Source organism: Mastomys coucha, unplaced genomic scaffold (genome assembly GCF_008632895.1).
Source record: "Mastomys coucha isolate ucsf_1 unplaced genomic scaffold, UCSF_Mcou_1 pScaffold8, whole genome shotgun sequence".
NCBI lineage: Eukaryota > Metazoa > Chordata > Mammalia > Rodentia > Muridae > Mastomys > Mastomys coucha.
In genome coordinates, this window is record NW_022196914.1 from 63,336,941 (window position 1) to 63,359,106 (window position 22,166).

The following is a 22,166-nucleotide window of genomic DNA, read 5'->3' on the forward strand; positions in this document are numbered from 1 at the left end:
AAAAAAAAAAAAAATCAAACAAACCAAAACAAAAACCAAAAAGTAAGCAAGCAAACAAACAAACAAAAAAACTGGCAAGAAAAAAAAAAACTGGCAAGATAGACAGTATATAGTCTAATCCCAATCTTCCTTTTCTATGAAGGCCCCTCTATTTGCTTGTAGCATTATGCAAATTCCTCAAGATAGGACTTGTTCTCTATCCCTGAACATACTGCTAGCCATCCTTTCATATCTGTTTTTCTGTTCATCTCCAGGGATGCTCTTTCCTCCTTTCTACACACTCCCTAGACATCCTTCATAGTTAGGTTCAAATCCAGCTCCCAATTTTGATATCCTCTGGTGACACCACTCATGTGATGTTCATAATGTAACTCAGTGGCTTGAAGTTTTCCACACTCAGAACATTCTTCACACTTCTCCCCTGGCAATTGAGTTGACAGAACAGTACATTTTTCTGGCCGACTGACCGATAGACATTAGCTTACAAGGTTTTACAAAGAATTCCAAAGCCATAGTTTTAGGCCACTAGAAAGGCTTATTTTAGGTGCTAACTTCTCTTAGTAGACAAGGGTCTCCTTCCTGCAGGTCACATGAGGGCTTCCCAACCTTGGATGTACTTAATCAAGTGTGTGGCTTCTAGAGGAAGGAAGAGAATAGAGGGGTTCATTTGATTGAACTAGGAAGAACTACAAGATACTACTCTCATTTTCATCCACAATGAAACTTACAAAGTGATGGAGTAAAATAGTGTCTCAAAATAAGCAAGCAATGTAAAGATTTATATATATGTATATATATGAGTTTGGAGTAAGATATTATCTGAATAAATACAGAAAACACTAACAAAAAAAATTACTTTGAAGTCCCCAAAAGGCAGAAAACAGAAACGAAATGCCTTAGGAAATGGGAACATCAGTGGGTTCTGAGTTCTGAGTTCCAGTTCTGTCACTACTGTTTCTCAAGATGCTACTCTAAGGGAGCAATCAGTCCCGTGCATTAAACATTCTGTGTTCTTGTTCCATTGTGCAGACACAAGGCGCAGCATGTGACTGTCATTACGGTACCTGGCTATCACACTTCAGCTATGCAGATTCTCTGGCTGTTTTTCCAGACATATCTGAGAACTCCCTTAGGGAGAGATGGAGTCCTTCCAATATTCATCCCCCATATTCCTGTGCATGGTGCTCAGAACACAGGGACTGCTGAGTAAGTTAGAGAACATGAAGGCCGCATCTGAGTAAGTTAGAGAACATGAAGGCCCCATCATCGAAGTAAGAAGTTATCAGACAGCAAAGGGCCATGATGCAGCATAGGCCTGCAGCAGGAGAAGGGGGCTGGGAGCCTATGATACTTCATGCATTTTTCTTTTTGCATTTAACAAGTCAGGCAGCCACACTGCAGATGAAAACCATGACTTCTTGAGAGAAGTACTAATGCACTGTCTTTGAGATAACAAAGGTCGCATCTCTCCATGCACAGATACATATAGGCTGAATAGCATCTAAAGTCTGGAAAGTTATAAAAGGCTAATGTGAAAACAGGGAATACAACCCCCCTGAACTGGAGCTGGCACACTGGTCATGTTCTCATTCTTTAAATATCTATTTTCTTCAAAGCACCCACAGTTCCTACCACATGTCTCTCCCTGAGCCACGATGGTCTGTGAAGCATCTATGAAACATCACCAGGAGTATTCTGTGCTGGTTCATGTTTCTAGAAAAAGGCCGGGAGATCTAGTGAAAGGAGTTCCAGGCTAAGAATAGAAAAGCTGGTCTAAGTCACATGGTCACATGATTCAACCCTTGCTCTTTTGCCCACTAAACTGAGGTAAAGATACTATGCTGCCTTCAGTGGGTCCATTTGAGGATCACAATAAAAGGAAAGGTCCAGATACCAATGCACCCACTTCCCAAGGCTGCTGTAATGTATCACTGCAAATTCAGGAGATTAAAAAAAGGGAAAGTTTATTTTTGCATGTTCTGGAGTAGTATCAAGAAATCCCAAATCGTGATGACAACAGGCCATGGTCACTGGGGGCTATAAGACAGAGTCTGTCCTTTGCCTCTTCTAGCTTCTTAATGTGTTAAATCTCTCTGCCTCTCTTACTGTGGATGTGTATGCATATGGTCACATTTATGTGCATATGTGCATGTCTGTGGAGGGCAGCCGTCAATGTTCAGTGTTGCTTCAATGGAACTCCATTGTATGTATGTTTTATAAGTGTGTGTGTATGTGTATATGTGTGTGTGTGTGTGTGTGTGTGTGTGTGTGTGTGTATTTACTTACTTTTTGAGACAAGTATCTCACTGAATCTGGAGCTACTAATTCCACTAGACAAACCCTTGGGGTCCTCATTGGTCTCCCCAGCATTAGGATTAAACATGCTGCCCCACTCAGCTTCCTATATAACTGTGAGAAATTCAATCTCAGGTGCCTAAGCTTTTACAGCAAATGCTTTAGCAATGGATCCATTTCCCGAAGCCTACCCTGTTCTCCTATAAGACCTCTGTGATTAGACAGAAGGACTACAGATGCTGTAGGAGCATCTCTTCATTTCAAAAATCCTTAAATTAACCAATCTGCCAAGGCTCTTTATTTTTTTAGGTAAGGTAACATTTCTAGGTTCTGTCAATTAGGATTTGGTGTCTTTGGGGCCACCATTCAACTCTGATACAAAATCAACTGTGTTACATATACCACATGATTCATGCCCTACATCCTTGGCTTAGTTCTTACCATCTCAGCAGGAAAAAATATCTTTCAAGTCAATGTACACCTCAGCCTTTACAAAAAAAAAAGTCCCATTTTTTTTGTAGGATTTTTATTGTATTAAGTATAGAACACCACCAGCCAAGTTTAGAAAAGCCTCATTGTACTTGATTTTTAGTTACCAACATTAGCTTTCATGCAAAAAAATTTTTCTAACATAGTCAAGTGTTACATATTCTTTTTTTTTTTTTTAATTTCTAAAATAGCCAGACCTTCTGTTCGGAGAAACTAAAGAGGAAGAAGTGTATCGTTAATGCTCCACAGTCAACTGCCAAGTGCTTGAGTGGCATTTGTAATGTATGGTTAGTAACAGTTCTGAGTAACCCCAAAAGACAAAGTCAGGGAGCTATTCAAAATTGCAGTGGACTCCCCCCAAATGGCTATATGCCCTTGCAGTCTGCCTGATTCATCTCCTCAACTGATAATCTGAAGAAGCTTGATGTGGGCTGGCAATATGGGTCAACTAATTCATCTTCCCAATGGCCCATTGTTAAGACTGTAGAATGCATCACATACCAGGGACCAGGTATTAAACAAAACAGGCAAGTCCCTGCTAACCTGGATGTCTTGTTCTTTTTGGAAACAATCAACAACAAGAACAACAAATGACATGTGTCAGGTGAAAATATTCACTGCAGGAAGTGTCATGAAGCAGTGAACAGGGGTTGGGGGTGGGGGGGAGGGCGATGAGGTGTTTCGGCTGTAGCTAGGGAGTACTGTTCCGTTGCAGTAACATTTAGTACAGACAGCAGGGGGGAGAACCGTGTGGGCACTGGGTGGGTGTTCCTTTAGCTGTTCTGGACAGCTAGAACATCGTGTAGTGTTCAAAAATTAGGACACACTCAAAGACTAATAGGGTCATGTCAGAAGGACCTAGAATCAGCTTAAAAGGCTTCCCACTGATGAATCTTAGGACAGCATGATGGCTCAAAAGAGATATGATAGTTGTAAATTATTATATGCCAAATAAATTTGTTTTCTATTTCTTGTTTAAAAATGTATGAGTCAACAGTAACATGCCTAAAATTGAGAGAAAAAAGAGAGAAAGTTCCTTAGCTGATGAATTAGTGACAGAACTAGAAACCTGTGACAAATTTCAGCACAAAACTCATCCAAACAAGGTCATTGATGAATATAAAAGCCAGTGTGGATAATTTTGTTGGTAGAAAGATATTATTCACATGAAATCAAAATATTACCCCATGCAGGGCTTAGTAAAGCAAAAGGCACATGAGTATAGGGAACGTTAGACACAGGGCTTCAGGCCTCTTGCTTGAGGCCACAATAGAGCATCGCCAGCTGTCCTTGCAGGTACTGGATTTCAGGCTTCTTGGTAAGGAAAAATTCCACCCCCTCTTGTCATGTATCTTGAACCAGGGTCTGAGCCAGAGGGACCTAAGGCACAGTGTAGATTGTGTCTAGTATAGTGGACCACTGCAGAGTGGACGGGGCTCACTTCAAAATTGACAATGTTCAGAAAAGAAGAAAAGTAGGGGAAAGGATGAGTTTACCAGCTAAAAGAGGTAGTGACATTGTTGTGGATTTGGTCTAACATTTGTATTATATTAATTGGGTCCCCAAAAATTGCATGAGAATCCGCATATAAGATGCTAAGGATTCCTGTCCCAAGTTGGTTTTGATTGATAAGTAAAGTTGCCAGCAGCCAATGATTGGACAGGGAGACAGAGGCATGACTTTAGGCTTCCTTGCAAGGGGACAAAGGGAGGAAGAAAGAGGGGAGAACTGCCATGCTGGGAGAGGAGAAAAGACCAGGTCTGAGAAGTAGAAGGCAAAGAGACAGCCAACATGTAAGAGTTGGGGAAGAGCAGCCCCAGCCTCCTCCCCCAACCACTATGGGTCTAGGGCAACAAAGGCGGAGTATGGATTTTAGTAAGTAATAACTCAGGAATATCAGAGGGGAGGTGTTAGCCACATGGAGGTTTGAGAATGGCCCAACCATTGAGCTGCTTAAGGCATATTAAAATATAAGGCTGTGTGTGCGTGTATGTGCGTGCGTGCGTGCGTGCGTGCGTGCGTGCGTGTGTGAGAGAGAGAGAGAGAAAGAGAGAGAGAGAGAGAGAGAGGAGAGAGAGAGAGAAAGAGAAAGAGTGAGTGTGTGTTGTATCTCTGTGTGTGTGTGCCTTTCATTCAGGAACCCAGAACGTTGGGGTGTATAGCAAGGAAAATGTGCCACCACTGCTGCTACTGGGACAATTTGAGTAGGTTTAATTGGCAACTGCTACATGGCATTTGACAACTCAAGGGAATTTTTGATTTTTAATTGGGTCCTGGATTAAAAAAAAAAAAGACACAAAACAAACAAAAGCAACTTACAGGCTTCAGTGATAGAATGTTTGCCTAGTATGCATAACACTCCAAATTTTGATGCCTAGTACCATTAGAATTAAAAACAAACACAAATAAAACTTTTATAGACAGTTGTATCTCCATATCAAAGCATACATTAAGGTCCTTGACAGCGACTTTGTTATATTGCTTTATTTATTGGTCAAATAATCACACTATGGTTAGAAAGGAAAATGCACTTGCTCATAAGATATAGATGTTAAAAGTATTCAAAGGTTATGTGTTTAGATGCCTGGAAATTACTTTCAAATACATATAGGAGTTGCAAAGGAAGGAGGGGCAGGAGGGAGCACTGGACAAGCATGGGGGGTCTTAGGGGTGAATCAAGGGTGGCCAGGGCTGTTGACTGCACTATTCATTTAACGTTTTGGGGGGTTTGGAATTTTTTCTTTTAATTGAAGAAGTAAGTGAACATTCTGGGAGGATAGAAAATCATCAGCTACCATATAGAAACCTGCTTAGACTAGTCAAAAAAAAAAACAGTTTAGGGGGCTGGAGAGATATCTTAGTGGTTAAGAGCATTGGTTCCTCTTCCAGAGGTCCTGAGTTCAATTCCCAGCACCCACATGGTGGCTCACAACCATCAGTGGTGGGATATGATTCCCTCTTGTGTACATGAAGACAAAGCACTCATATCCATAACATACATAAATAAATAAATCCTTAAAAAAAAAAAAGAAGAAGCAGTCCAATGTGACCCCAAAAAATGAGTGAGGAGTGGCGGGAAACAGGATATGAACAATAGCAGGAAGCTGTTGGAAGGTTCTGAGTAGAGGAGGGAGTGCTGGATGCTTGAGACACAGAGGACAAAGGCTGACTAAGCCAGAAGGCTGGCTGCTTCTTACAAAAATCTATTGATGTTGTTCACTAAGGTGGTTACTGTAGAGACCGAGAGTGCAATCCATAGCCGTGGCAGGACAGATTATTTTCATTTCCCATCATGTGCTAAATTACTCTGGCAAAAGAAAACAATGTATGTGAGAACAGGCTTCTTTGGCCCACAATTTCCATTGGAGACCATCATTGTGGGGGAGTCAAGGCAGTTAGGAACCTGGAGTAGCCAGTCATATCCTAGCCACAGTCAATTAGGAACAAAGGACAATAAACCAATGTATGCATACTGGAGCTGAGCTCATGTTCTCCACTCTCCACAGTCCAGGACTTCTGCCCAGGGAAAGGTGCTCTCCACTGTGGGCAAGTCTTCTCATGAATCAAGGGACTTCTCCCAGAGTGGTGCACATAGTTCAGTTTAATTACATGTGATCTCAGATGGTTCTAGACTGTTTCATATTGACAAAGCTAACCATCACATACTGCCAACAGTGCTTTCCAACCCGTCACACACACAGACCCTCACCACATGGCACGAGCAAGCTAAAAGATTAAATGTGAGAAATTAAAGATGACTTCTGAACCAAGCACTGGAAGCAAGGGAACTACTGTGAGTTCAAGGCTCACCTGGTCTATATAATGAGTTCCAGGCCAACCAAAGCTGTACAGTAAGACCCTGTCTCAAAAAAAAAAAAACAAACAAGCCAAACTGATAAGAGTAGTGACTTTGGGACTCAGAACCTGGTGTAAGGTGGGAACAGGCAACTAGGAGCCTTGAAATAGCATTGAAGAATACATTCTAACAGCACAGTGAGAAAGAAATGCTCCTCCCACCCAGTTTGACGTATGTCTATAATGTCTCCTTGCCAGTAACCAGTGAGTAAATCTCATGGGAAAAGAAAATGGAAAAGCAGAAGACTCCAGGGATTACAGCTCATCTCCCTTTCTTCCAGGGGTCACCAGCATAACTAGAGCAAGCCCATCAAAACTCTTCACTCTCTGCTACATGAAACTAGAATACGTAGCATCTTCAGGAGCATATCGGACTTTGTAGCTCATTCTGAATGCTCGGTTTCCAACAACAATACAAAGCTGAGAATAATAAGACAGAGTACTCATCTTGGAACAGTTCCCAAGTGTTCCCTAATTCATTCTCACAACACCCCCAAGAGGTATGACTATCCATGCTGCTGCTGGGGAGCCTTCAGGGGCCTTTCTTCCCCCTTCGGTTTTGCACTTGTATGACTTCCCTAGCTGAGACACCTCTGCGCTTGACTATATCACCGTTCTGTGCTTTCAAAGAATATCACAATTTCATTCTCTCATCAACATGGTGGGTGTTAATAGCTGTATCCACAGATTTTTAAATGTGGGAAACAGGTTTATTTTTTCTTTAAATGATGTAGAATGCTGTTTTTTCTAGTCACAAAATGGAACATGGGTCAGAGCCTTGAGTCCAAAACACACAGGCAAATAGACATGTATACACACACACACACACACACACACACACACACACACACACACGCATGCACGCGCACAGGCGCATACACACACAGACTCACCTTGATGGATACATGCACACATTTGACAAGTAGGTTTTTTTTTCTTTTTCTTATTTTATTTTTCATTTACTACAAGAACAATTAGCATTAGGTAGTGGTGAAAGCTCCAGACGGTAATTTCAACATTAAGCCAAAATTCAAAAAGTGAGTTCAGCGGACTAGTTAGAATATTTGGGCCATAAAAGAGCTCAAGAATGGGCACTCAGAGCTGCTAGGGTCAAAGGAAGGGCCAAGAGTGCATGGTATAAAGGAAAGGTCCTGGCTCCTCGCAAATGCAATGACACTAGTTCTTCAGTCACGAGGAGAACACTCCCCTAATAGGGCTCAGAGGACCCCCCAAAGGTCACAGCGGTGGTGAGAAGATTGTCACCCCAGGCAGCAGAAGGTCATTCTAGCTAAGGAAGCTGGCTTATCCTGTTCAGCTTGCAACAGCACAGATCCTGGAGCTTCTGGGACCCAAGGCCTGGCTGCCAACTGAACCTAATTTGAGCCACATTACAACATCTAGACTCTCTAAAATAATCTTAAAAGGGCGAAGTGGGCAGAAGATGGAATAATGCATGCAGGACCAAGCAGAGGTTTTTCCCTAATGACAAAATTCCCCTCTCTAAATGGAATATTATATTCTGGAAACGTAATTACAGTGACTGTAAGTGGATGCTGGGATAAAGGGTGACAGAACAGGCACGTGCTACAGAAGAGCAATGAGGCTCTACAGCCCAAGGCTGAAGCGAGGACCACAGCAGAACATATTCTACACACTGGGAAATAGGGATAGTCTGGAGTTCTAATTAGGAGGGTGTCAGTGCACAAGGACTGCAATAATCACACCATTGCAAAGTCAAACAGGATCTGGACCAGGGTAAAGAGGAAAATGCTGTCCCCACAGACACACTCCCCCTAGGCCTCCAGTGCCTCAGCAGTCAACAAATTCAGTTCCCACCCCCACAGACGCCATGTCCATATGTGTGAAACATCAAGAGTAGCACCAGGCACAGGGTGAGCGCTCTCTACAAATGCTGAAAACTAAGCCACTGCACATGCAAGCATGTAGATTACTGATTTGGGAGTTGAACCCATGTCAGCAGAGTAAATGGAAAAGTGAGTGTGCAAACATAAGCAAGTGATGGAAAAATGTAATCATGAGGACAAATTGTTTCCAGGGTCAGGAACATGCCTACAGTGGTGCATGTATACACAGGCTCTGCAAGGATTGACATATTCCCCAGACTCCACTGTCCTCAATAGCCTTGCTTGCTATCTGGCCCCCTACGACTTTGCCCCCTAATTAGATTGTATGACTGCATAGCAGATAAGATTATGAGGTTATGACGTCCATTAATATATAATACATAAATATGTGCATAGATACATATATAGTTAAGCTAGGTGTGGAGGTACACATCTGTAATTCCATCACTTAGGACCCTCAAACATATAAGACTTGAAGGTCAAGGACAGTGTGACCTCTATAACAAGAACTTGTCTCAAAGCACACGATGTTCCAGTAAAAGAAAAGGAAACCATGTTTGTTTTATGAATCCTCACCCATTTACGTGACATGTGAAGTTGTCTACCCTGCACTCATCCCTCCCAGAGAACCACAGAGAACAGCTTGGTCCTCCTTTGCAGTCTAACAACAGCAGTCTTCCAGTGGCAACACTCGCAGAAATGTGGGAAGGGTGGGTCAGTAGAAGTGCTAACAGGCTTGTCCACACTGTCCCTGCCACCTCTTCAGTGACATCTGAGGCTGCCAACCTCCCCATCTCTGCCTCAGCCACGCCCGCAAGGTCAGCACAGTGTGTGACCACTAGGATCATCTCTGTCTGGCAGAGCCATCCTCCACAGAGTGACTACCTTACATCGATTTAGTACTACAGAATAATTCAGAAATAAAACTCGGGACCATATAAGGCAATTCATTAAACCGTCACATTCACAAAAGCACAGGAACTTGTAGAGTACAGAGAAACTACCATCTGCTGTGAGCTTTTTCAGATTTTTTTTTTTTTTTTTTGGTAGTGTTTTCTCCAAAGAGGAGGGGGAGGGATACAAAGAGTGGCTGCATTCAGCCACTAAAAGGAACTAAAAGGGTGCAGTGGTTCTGCAGTCAGGTGACATTCTAGTGAGAAGGGGACACAGTGAGGTTTCTGGTGAGGAGGGGACACAGAATCAGAACATATTGCCGAACTCCTGGTAAACACTATGTCCTCACCATGGCAACAAGTGAAGTGAAGGGAATCCAGGCGGCCGTGGATACTCAGTCACATTTCCAGCAGCAAGACAAATGTTCCAGCTCTCGGGAAAGATTGCGCTACCTGACGTCGTTCTTCTTAATGCCCTCCTGGCTAAGGTACTGCCTGCCTTTGTTGTTCACCACTCCCAGAAACACCATGTGTTGTGTTCTTGCTGGCACAAGGCACACTCAGTGCTGAGAAGCTACTGTTCCTAAGTTCCCACTGAGGTGAGTAATTTGCAGACGGAGGCTATACATTCAGGGTCCAGGGAGTTCACAATGGCCTCAAGGTCACGGCGCTTGCAGGCTTAGAGACACCGGCCAAGAATCAAGAACTTTCCTAGTCTTTCCAGTCAAAAATCTCAGATGCCTCCAGGGCCAGTCAGCTAACGTGAATGAATGAAGTAATGCAATGGGCTGGGGGAAAGGAGCCCCCAGACCCAGGGCAACCCACTCAGAGACCAAACACTGCCAGGCCAACTCAGACTCACTGAAGGGCTTCAGTTCCTTACAAGTAGCTCTGGATCTCTCCAATCATAGCTCTCTATTTTTTTTTAATCTATATGTGTGCAATAATGTATGTGCATGTGCTCATGGGTGTGTATGTGTGTGTGTGTGAATATGGGTGCACATGTGCTATGGTGCACGCGGAGAAGACAGAAGACAACCTTAGGTGTCAGTCCTTGCCTTCTACTTTGTTTGAGACAGGGTCTCTATATTGTTTCTCTGCTTCTCTCACCATATGATCTGGATGGTCCTGCCCTCTCCCATCCCCTTATACAGATGCTGGGATTATAGACATGTGAACAACATGGCCAGTAAGAACTGGTCTGTGGGTTTGAGCATCCAAACTCAGGTCCCTACACTTGCATGGTAAATACTTTTACTCACTGACCAACCACTCAGACCCTTCTCTAGTTTTTCAAAACCCATTCAGCAACAAGAACTTTATTTAGTATTTAGTATTGGTGCCCCTCAACTAATAATGAGGCTCTATCCAAATAAAACCATATTTAATGTCCAGAATCAATTATCATCAGCGTCTAGCAACAACACATTTGGCTTTTCCCCTTTTTTTTTTTTTTTTTTTTTCGAGACAGGGTTGGCTGTCCTGGAACTCACTCTGTAGACCAGGCTGGCCTCAAACACAGAAATCTGCCTGCCTCTGCCTCCCAAGCGCTGGGATTAAAGGCGTGCACCACCACCACCTGGGCACTTTTCCCCTTCTTGATCACAGGGCTGGCTGGGAACTACAGCTCAGTGCTGCTGGCCAGCACAAAAAGATAAGATCACATGCAACTAGCTTGGAAAAAGAACAACATTCAAAACGTGAAGCCTGGCTTCTACTGAACACATCCAGTTGTGCACCACGGAAATGTCAATATCCCCCCCCCCAACTGGAACCATGGTAAGATGCGGACTGTCAGGACATTCCAGGTACTGGTCTGGGTACTCAAAAGATGGTAAAATGTTAGGCAGGCCAGTCTCTCCCTCCAGAGTGTGCACTCTAACTCTTTTCCTCAACGCATCATGCCTTGATTTCTAGAACATGTTTTATGCCCCTCACCTTAGTCAGGCACAGTCTCTAACACAGGCTTCATCAATCAAACCTCTTTATATTGTCCTCCATGTATTGCTGGGTGCTGTTCCCTGGTCAGGGTTTATGTTTTTGACAGTGGAACTTAACAATTTGTGGAAGAATCACAATTCAAGCTCTCTGTTTCAAGAGGTCAAGACCACTCTCAGACACACCTAGTCCTGAGCACAGGTTAAAATATAAAAATCAGACCAGACTCAAGTCCTGGGCAATACTCACAAGCACTCATTCAGCCGATCCTCGTTTCGGGAGCCTCTCTTGTACCTATCAGAACTATGGAGGATTCATGAATACGTGTGTGAACGAGTAGACAAGGTGTATTCTCCTGGTGGCGTTTACAGCACAATGACACTGCTTTTTTTTTCTGGAACTAGTGCCGCACTGGACAAGGAATTCAGTGTGTGTATTTTCATTTATGGGTGAAAGGAAGGACATGGGAGAAGCATGGAGAAGGAATAGAATATTTTAAATGCTGGAATTATGGGGAATTCTGAACTGCTATAGTTGTCTCAGAAGTGGAGAGGGAAGACATGTACCAAGGACACTTAAGGTCTTCAGAGTGGCATCACACTGGCAGCTGAGAAACCGGTGTTCAGAATTAAGTATATATTTTGTTTAGGAACTAAGGTATGTATTGATATTACCTTTTTTCCCCAGCATGGCTGGAGGACTAAAAAACAAACAAAAACTTTCGAATTTGAAGACAGAAAGGACCTCTTGTTGTGTTAGTGCAGGGCTGTACTCTGCTTCTTTCCAGCTAGGCGGGCATTTAGCTTTCCTGAAACTGGCTCCAGTCAGGGGAGCAAGTCCATCACATTTTCCAGAAAGCTTCCTAAGGAAGTTTTCCTCTCACAAGGAGCCTGAAGTCACTTTGCTGGCACCTGGGTACAACATCTCTGGGCCTCATCTCCCAGACAGAAAGCTTACTCTTCAGGAGAGCTGTCTTGGAGCTTGCAGCTCTCATTTCTGGCCCGTCCCCCAGAAGGCTGACCTGGAGAAGCCCATAGGGACCTGCTGGAGATGGAGAGCTGACTCAGGCGTCAGCACCGCCAGCCTCCAGGGCTTTACCATGAAAGGAGCAGAACCTTCCACCACCTTATTTAGAAAGTCTGTGTCAGCACCTCAAAAGGGCACAACTGTCACTCTCCCTACACCTTCACATCTACACACAAGAAAGGCACCGGGGAGAAATCTGACCCCTCATAGCCAAGGGAGAAGAATGTCATCAGTGCCAAGGTACAATAAATGCACTTTTCCCCCCAAAGGCATAAAAACAATTAGATTCCTACAACTAATAATATCAGACCATCATTTTGAAGCACACTATAAGAGACACTTATGTACAAGATGCCAGTCACATAACCCTCTCTAAAACAATCTTTTGTGTTCTAGGGCAGATTCATCACTAGTATGTGGTCCTGCCTCCCTAATTGTATTCTCTTGGGTTCTGGTCCAGCCATCCATGCTGGAAACCTCAGCTTCAATCAATCATTGAAGATTAACCACTGAATACCTACGATATACGCCTCTCTTTCATCAACGTCTGTGACAAAGACTGCTAACTATTCTCCAAACCTGTTTGCTCCTTTCCCTGAATCCAAGTAAGCTCTGTTTCATTAGATGTGACCAGAACACATCATTTTCAGTAAGAGAATCTGCAATAGCATCCATTGTGCTCCATTTTCTATGAACTTTCCAATCCATCATAGTATCCTTGAAGGTATGTGCTGCAGACACCACTGGTCCCTGGATGGAGCAGATCCTTTCCAAAGTCCTAGGCTGATTAGCGGTAAACACAGTTCTCTGTATTTAAGTCGTTCTGCCTGGGTGGCTGACTCGTTAGCTAGTTAATACCTCTCTGCTTCTCATTCATTCATCTACTCTTTAACAAACCTTTCTCTAGTTGTTTACTGCATTCCAAGGGTTGAGCAAGGCACTTGGGAAATGAAAGAATCTAAATGCAGGTCACAAGGTCTACCTAAACCAGGTAATTAAAATTCTATCTAAATGATTTCACAGCAGTGTAGATGTCTGAAGTCACTGACAGGGGAAAGGTGTGCGATGTCAGCTTGAGTCAAAGCTATTTAATCTCTCTCTGTGTTAGCATCTTTATCTGTAGTTAGAAGCAATCCTCCCCTATGGCTTGCAGTAGTGGGTGGGGGTGAGTGAGAAGTTTTAGTTTAGTAGTCAAGGTTCTGCATAACGAGGTCCCAAATCAAATTAATTTTTTTGATTTGGTCTCATATATCCCGGGCTGGCCTTGAGATTGCTATGGAGCTGAGAACAACTTTGAATTTCGGATCCTCCTGTCTCTGCTATCAGTGTGCTGGAGTTACAGGTTGTACCATCACGCCCACCTAGTTTTATGTGGTGATGGGGAGCAGATCCAGGGTTTCATGTATCATGCTGCTAAATAAGCATGCTACCAACCGAGTTACACCTTCACTGCCCCATCAAGGTCTAACCCATAACAATCTCTCTACTGACAACTCTATTTTTCTTCCATTCCACCCTCCTACTAGTCTATCAGCCCATGATTTTCAAAAAATTGTTATTATATTTGTTTGAGAGTGTGTGTGTGTGAGAGAGAGAGAGGGAGAGAGAGAGGGAGAGAGAGAGACAGAGAGAGAGACAGAGAGAGAGACAGAGAGAGAGACAGAGAGAGACAGAGAGAGACACACACACAGAAAGAGAGAGAGAGAGAGAGAGAGAGAGAGAGAGAGAGAGAGAGAGAGAGAGAGAGAGAGAGAGAGAGAACAAGCCATCACACACATGCAGAGGTCAAAGGACAACTTGCAAGAGCCAATTGTCTCTTTCTATCCTCTGAGCCCTGGGGATCAAGCTGAGGCCGTGAGGCTAGCATCGTTAGCTGCTAACCTGCTCCTTCAGCCCCGACACAAAAATGCATTTTGCTTCCTAGAGTTGCTCTTTTCTCTTCTGCTTTGTTTGGTGCTGTCGATGCCAAACCTTCAGGATGTCTCACGGTCCAGCTAAAGCACACTAGTTCCATAAAACTTTTCTCCACCACACTGTAGGACACCACCTTCCTCTGCTACCACAGTATTCCAATTGCTTGCGCTCTGAGTAGCATACTGGTTTAGGAAAGGCAGAGAGAGGTCTGAGCACTCAGAAGAAGCTTCCATATCTCATGCATAGATCACCATTCAGCTTACAAGAGCAATGGGATTCTCCAGATAGATAAAAACATTTTCATATGTTTTAGGATCTAGATGATGCTTTACAAAAATTACTACATATAACTTTCAAGTTAAAATTCACTTTTACAATGATAAATATAATCCTATCAGCACTCTAGAACCAAAGTTCAAAGTCATTAATTCACCTCTCTAGTTAATTCCCCACACGTTTTCACTCAATCTTATTTTAGAAATATGACAAAAATAAATGTGCAAAACTATGATTTTAGGTTAGGACTTTCAAGGCACTAGACAGGAATGACAAAATTTGTATTCATTTGCTTATACAAAATAGAGCTTCTGTTACTGTAATAAGTTGCCCTTCCCAACCGAAAGTCAACTTCAATTAAAAAATTCATTCTTTCTTCCTTAAGAACAAGTATGTTGAGTTCTCTGAGTAAATAATATTCTGTTAGACACATGGAGACATAATGATACCCAAATTTAAAAATTCCATTAGAATATATAGAGTACAATACAGCATTAGTATTTTCTATCATGCAGTCTTACAACAGGCTGCCAAAATGTCCCCCAAAGTGAATGTGCTGAACTTGGTTAACTGCTGAGGTCACTGTAAGATGTTGGGAACTAGGAGGCAGGGCCTAGCTGAGAGTGGAAGGTACACTGGTGTCCCAGCCTCAACATGTCTCTCTGCTTCCTTACTGCTGGGGCATGTCCAGCTTGCTTCCCACCATCACCTTCTACCTCATCCCAGGGTCACCAAAGAAGGCATTACATAAGCTATTCTCTGTCTGTCTGCCGAGAGGCTCTTTCCTAAGAATAAATGTAGCCCTATCAGCGGAACTGAAGCAAAGTTCAGAATCATTAATCCACCTCCATAGTTAATTCTTTCTTTCAGATTCCACTGTAATGGCTTGAAACCAGGAGCCAAAATACATCTTTCCACTTTCTAAGTTGTTTAGCTCGGACACTTCTGTCACAGTGACAAAGAGAACACAGACACAGTTTTTGTTAATGAACAGAGAAGAGTGGAAATCAGCCTATGGGTTAGGAGTATTTTAGTCAGTTAGAAAAAAGATTTTAAAGAATACAAACCCTTTAATAAATATGTTATCCCATAAATTATAGTGTCTCAAATAGTTTGTGGGAACACACATAGTGTGATATTATAAATTAGGAAAATTTCCTGGGAACTGTAATAAATTATTTCGTCCTAAGAGAAGGACCAAACCTTAAAAACAAAATTAATCCAAAACCTTTTTATTTTTCTTTAAAAAAAGAATTCTTGGGGCTGGAGAGATGGCTCAGCAGTTAGGAGCACAGACTGTTCTTCCCGAAGCCCTGAGTTCAATTCCCAGCAACCACATGGTGGCTCATGACCATCTGTAACGTGTGTCTGAAGACAGCCAACAGTGTACTCACATACATGAAATAAATAAATCTCTAAAAAATAAAAGAATTCCTTGAGAATCTCATACAATGTCTTTTCATCACATCCGAGCCCTACTCTTCGCTCTGACTCCTCACCCAAGTCATTCCCTGTGAAAACCTCGGGAGAAAAGTCGGGCAAGTCATAAGCAAAGAGCAAGTGATGTTCCCTGAGATGCATTACACGGAATGGGCAACCCAGGGAGCAAAGTCTACTGATGCACATGGTCCCAGGAGGGCACCAATTCGACAGGAGGCTCCCATGTGTGACAGTTCCTGGCCTGGAAGGACCCCAGGGACTCAAAGATAAAGCAGTCCTGACGGCCCTCAGGCATGCTTACCTCCAGAAGTGAAAGGTCAAGAGAGGACTACAGGGGCTGCCCGGACTGGATGGGGTTGGACTCAGGCTCCTTGGAGTGAGACTGAAAGTTAAAATAACATCATTCCAAGTGGGAGAAATGATTGCAGTACAAATAGCATTGCTAACTGGAGGGACGTGCTCCCCTCGGGCCCGAATCACCAGGATTTGATTACCAATAGCGACAGGTCATCATCTAATCACTTGCCCCTTTCTGCTCTAGAATACAGAATGAGGTGGCGGCTTCCTGTAGAAAATTGCATTTTGAAAACCACGGCTGCCATTTTTATTTGAGTCTTTTCTTTGTCACAAAGCAACTGGTCTGATATTGCCATAGTGATTTTTTTTTTTTTTTTTGCATCAAAGACAATCTAATGTTATTTTCTATGGAATATACATTGAGTATAAGCTTTTCTAGATTGAGAGTGGCGGATAAGTCTAGAGCAGAACTAGGGGGAAGTGGTCATCAGACAATGAAGATGAACAATTAGGTTAAAATCCTGATGTTTTAAAAAAGCAGATATTAACATGTTCATATAAGACAGATGTGTTCTTAAACATTCAGATCTTCCTTTTGCAAATGACCCAGTATTGTTTTGTTGTTGTTTATCTGCTTTTTTTTGTTTTGTCTTTTCCCCTAAGCCTCAAGGGCAATGATAACAAGGTTCTGAATGTTTATATTTATAATTTTTAAAAAAAATTTGCAAAATTCTTAAAGGTGACTGTAGACTAGTTTATATATCAGAGAAATTTTTCTTTTTCTTTCTTTCTTTTTTTTCCCCAATTCAACAATCATTGGGCCATTGTAATAGTTGCTTCTCAAATTCATCCAAGCCACTAACTATTTTTAGGAGCCAACTCTCAAATATTTATCACAAGGTGGTCAGAAAGATCCATTTCTCCTTTGTGATTCTGGCCCTATGCCTGTTCACTGGTAGAAAGGTAAAAACACATACTATGTTACTTTTCTTCTTTTGTGTGTGTGTGTGTGTGCACGTGCATGCATATGTGTGTGATAGGCACACATGTATGTGTGTGCAGGTATGCTTGCCCATGTGTGTGTACATGTGGAAGCCAGAGGTTCTCTTCAGGACACAGACCTCCATAGCTCTGCCTGTATTTCTCTGACCCAGTGTCTCTCACTGAACCCGGGACTTGCCATTTAGGCCCCTGGGTTTGGTTTCACCTGTTTTCAGCATTCTGTTTCTGGGGTTATAGGCATGTATCTCCAGGCGTGACTCCTATGCTCTGGGATCCTAATTTAGGTCTTCATGCTTATACAGAAAACACTTTGCCCCCTAGACCATCTCCCTAGCATTAATATTACATTATATTCCATTAACAATTTTACCAATAGATCTTACCAAATAAATGGCACTGACCTTTGTCAATTCCCAATTATTTTTACATGACAAAAATCAGATTGAGAATTAGTTATTCTGCTACTAACTCTTAGGTGGAAGTGAGCAACACTGACTCCCATTTTGGAACCAGGTGTTTCTTTTTTCTTTTTCTTTTTCTTTTTTCTTTTTTCTTTTTTTTTTTTTGGATTTTTGAGACAGGGTTTCTCTGTGTAGCCCTGGCTGTACTGGAACTTACTCTGTAGACCAGGCTGGCCTTGAACTCAGAAATCTGCCTGCCTCTGCTTCCCAAGTGCTGGGATTAAAGGCATGCGCCACCACTGCCTGGAGAACTAGGTGTTTCTTAAAGAACACACTGACTCCCTACTGGATCATGGTTCTACATTGCATTATGTGTTCTTACCTGAGAGAAGGATCTGGTAATGGAGCTCTCTGTCTAAGAGAGGTTTCAAGCCAGCTGCACAGCATCATTGGGTGACATAGAGAATTGGAAACAGTAGCCAAAATAAAATTTAAATGCATTTTATTTGAAAATGTCTAATAGTATCTTTGTCTCCCATTGTGTGTATAATTGAGAGTTGGCTTCATGTGTCACAAATATGATATTGATATAGTGAAGTATATTGATAGTGAAGTATGATATTGCCCAAAATATTTCCACCTGTTTACTAAGGTGTTCCAATGAAGCTTGATAGCTTCTAAAACCATTCTTCAGGTTGGTTCCAGTTCTTGGTGAATTAGGGATTTGGACTCCTCCTGCCATCAGAGCACTTCAGAAGCTTCTGGTTTTCAATGTACTGTACTTGAACTTAGCAGCTCATTGGAAACCTCTCAGGAATGCTCACAGATACAGCATGCATCTTCTCTATGTGCCCCAGAGTCTTATCTGTCTTTTCCTTTCTTAAAATAGCCATGCATAGGCCCTCACACCATGCTGTCTCCAGACAGAAGCATGTATGATGTGTGCTATGAAGTGTTATGAAGCAGTTGTTACATTTATAAAAACAAAATGACTTTATAGGGAATAGAAAGTTTTCACAAGTTTCTGCGTAAAATGACAATTTGTTAATTTCTAGAATATTTGTTTACTTGTTCTCTCACATGTAGAACTTATATTTAAGAAGTAGGAATCAGAAACTGCCCCTGTGTAACTGGACTAAATCTATGGGATATAAAGGACACTCAGGCAGGATTCCAAAGCTACAGTGCACAGAGAACAGACTTGCCTGAAAGAAAATCAGATTGTCTCAGGAAATAGCATTCCTAAACTATTCTAGGCTATTTGGTTTGTGAGTTGAGACCTTGTCATGTGGTCTCCAAATAATTACATTATATATATTGTATATGCTTTTATATAGTGTCAGGGTTAAAACTTCATTATAACATTTCTACTGCTTCTCGAAAGTGCTAGAAGCTGAATTTTCTCAAAGGCAAGTTTTCTCATGAACAAATGCAAAGCTAGCCATGTATATTATAACTTTACATTCAAATGTAAACAAAATAATGAGTAAATGGTGTTTCAAAAACTTCAAGGGCATGTAAGTACAATAGTGTATTTTACTATTTATGTTCCTCAAGTGAAAGAAGCAATCCAGATGCATAGTAACATTGACCACACAGAAGCCAGACCAAAGGGGAGCTGCTATCTGATACCCAATCAAAATCCAGGGATGCCCATATTCAGCTGATTCCTGTATCCTGTATCATCATGAGCAACTTCATAAAAATTGTGACAACTTCTTAGCCTTTCAAGTCTAAAACAGGACACATCGATTGTAATTTTTAAAAGTTACTTTAAACTGTCTCCTTGTGTTATGGACAAGATTTTAAAAATGGAAGGAGGAAAATGCTTAAAGTGAAATCGGGTTTTTGAAATTCAAAGGGAGCAGGGGTACATGGCTCAAAACCAGGGGTTCAACTCCTGTAGAAGAGGAGTGCTGCAGGTTCTACACCTGAAGCTGTGGGCAGGGATGGATGGAAAGGTAGAAGATCATATAGCTATCACTAACATATTCCGAGAAAATTATGAAGCTTAATACTACTGTGGGGGTCAGGTGGGACAATAACTAGGGCAATGGGCAAACATAATTCCTATGTCCATTATGGAAAACATTATACCTGGCAAGAAGGCCTGGGGAGCACTCCAACTTTTCAAGAGTGAGCATTTTATTTGAATAAAATAAGTAGAGACTTTAAGGGGAGGACTGGTTTAAAAAGTATTCACTAGGATGTTGTACATTCATTGACTTATTAATTTAGGAGGCAATTTCTCTTGCAAGGTGCATCTACAGAACTCAAAGGGAATGAACACTTAATTATAGACACCTAAGAGCTCTGTTCTTGAAGAGAGTCCAGTATGATATTATAGGGGATAGACAAATTTCACCAAAAAAATATAATCCCCTATCTGTGCTGTAAATGACACAGGTATTTATATTTTCCTACCAGACTCATATTTTACTGTTTATTCTTTAAAGCGTGTCAGCACAGACTCACTCTCAGCTTCTGCATCTTCCACTAACAGATTTAAAATAAAAATTTGCTGACACTTCCTGCATCACAGATGTCTAACTTCTGCGCCACAAATTTGATGTGGACATTTTCACGTAGCTGCATCAAATCGGAAGGCAGTGAGATGCATTAATGGGTATGGAAAAAAAAATGAAGAAGAAGAAGAGCAGAAAACAACAACAACAACAAAAACTAGCTAAGCAAACATAGACCACAACTAGGTAAAGACATTGTATGCCATGGCTGGACACTGCAGAGAGGATTCCAAATGTTCTTCAGTTCATTAATATTCTGCTGCACTGAAGAAACACGGGTCACATCTAATGATCGTCACAAATAACCCTTCTGCATGCCCATCCATCCTGATGTTCTCTATTATTCAAGGCAGACAGGGGCCTTTCTTCAGAAGCAGGCGTTATGAGCACAAACAGCAAGAGAGGAGAAAGACACAGCTATACCATGGCCTACTGATGCATTCTTTCACAATGAGCTGTTAAGATGTTTCCAGAACTGAGGCTCAGCAACTTTAAATATGCAGCGGCGCCTTCCTTCCCTACGACTGCAGTGCAAAAAAAAAAAAAAAAAAAAAAAAAAAAAAAAAAAAAAACCCGCTTGGTCTGGCTTTGCACATCAGCTCGAACCAAATGCCATGCATTTAAAACATGGTCCTCCACCTCACACTGCAGTGCTCTGAGGCTGTCAGTGCAAACAAATGCTAAATAGCTATTGGTCCCCGGAAAGAGAAAACGGGTGCCATGCAGAAAGCATTAAAATATTAAAGACAGACAATACTTACTCCAAGGTCAGCCCCGGAATCTGTAGCCTTTCCCGCTGGGCTTTCATGGTTGGTGTATGTTACCGCGCTCTATTGTAACCATGACACACACTCTCTGCCAGCGTCCCGGTGATGACAGAGAGAGAGCCAAAAGGAACCTCTCTAAAGGACTGGACTAACAACCTCTCAAGGGGGAGGGGGATCCTGTAAGTTTGGGTCCTTCCACCTCCAGCAGAATCAAGAGCTGTCAGCGGCTTTCCTCAGGTTAACTGTGGTGCGCACTGCACTGATTTCGTTAAAGGAGCGAGGCTCGCAGCTCTGCATATCAAGTAATTGGTTTCTGATTTTTTTTTTTTAAAGAAAGTCTCTACACTCACAGACCCACTTTTTACCTCAGTGAAATAAAGAGTCCCTTTCACAGTGCAGACTGGAGGAAAAATATAAAGCAACAGTATCATACATAAGAGTTCCTTTAAGCAAAATGTCAACTATCCCCCTCCCCACACAGCAACCCCCTGACACTTAGGGTCTGAACTTGCCACCCTAGGGAAGCTCTGTTTCCTCTCTCCTCAGAGTTACCAGCATCACTCGTAGTCCACAAGAGATGAGGGACGCAGCCTGGTGGAAATAATTAGATTTTTTTCTATATATGGCCATCAGCAGAAAGAGGAATAAACTAACTGTGCTAATTTGGGGGAAGTTGAACTTTGTTTTAAAGCAGAGACTTATGTGAACGGGTGCAACCCGGTGGTGGGAAAGTACCAACTAGGAATTCGAGAGATAGGAGTGCGTAGTCTTAATTTTGAAATGCTGTTTTTGAGAACACCTTAGTATACCATAGTTTACAATGGCGATCTAACATGGATTAGGAAGGAAAGAGAAGGCATCTATTTTACAAGCCAGAAAGTTTCATCCTGTATTTATCCAAGGAACACGTTTTAGGTTTTTTTTTTCCCCACAGTATTCAAAACTTGGAACTAACTGCACTGCTATTGTCGTATATGAAGAACATATCTGAGTCATTTCCTCTGATGCATTTGAAAATGTTTTAAAGTTTGGCAACCACTGGTTGGTTGAAACGAAACACGGGAAGAAAAAAAGATCTTAAATTTCTTTCATCAAGGATTCTAATTTTTCAAGTACTACTAGGCTGGGTATACACACACCACCACTACCATCACCACCACCACCACCACCACCATCACCACCA

General features: G+C 42.1%; 1 protein-coding gene across 15 annotated transcripts in view; it reads right to left on the reverse strand.

The window, feature by feature from the left end:
- The window catches only part of Mast4 (microtubule associated serine/threonine kinase family member 4), a 604,035-nt gene that overhangs the window by 201,432 nt on the left and 380,437 nt on the right, over positions 1-22,166 (reverse strand). The window contains exons 1-2 of one of the 15 annotated variants that reach the window (XM_031360606.1): positions 20,978-21,491; positions 16,293-16,373 (exon numbers count right to left, since the gene is read on the reverse strand). The exons of 13 other annotated variants lie outside the window; for them this stretch is intronic. In XM_031360606.1, the coding sequence (XP_031216466.1) occupies positions 16,293-16,373; positions 20,978-21,024 (128 nt within the window). In that variant the 5' untranslated portion in view covers positions 21,025-21,491. Of the gene's footprint in view, positions 1-16,292; positions 16,374-20,977; positions 21,492-22,166 lie in introns of those variants that run through there. One more of the 15 variants, XM_031360612.1, reaches the window with a different exon arrangement.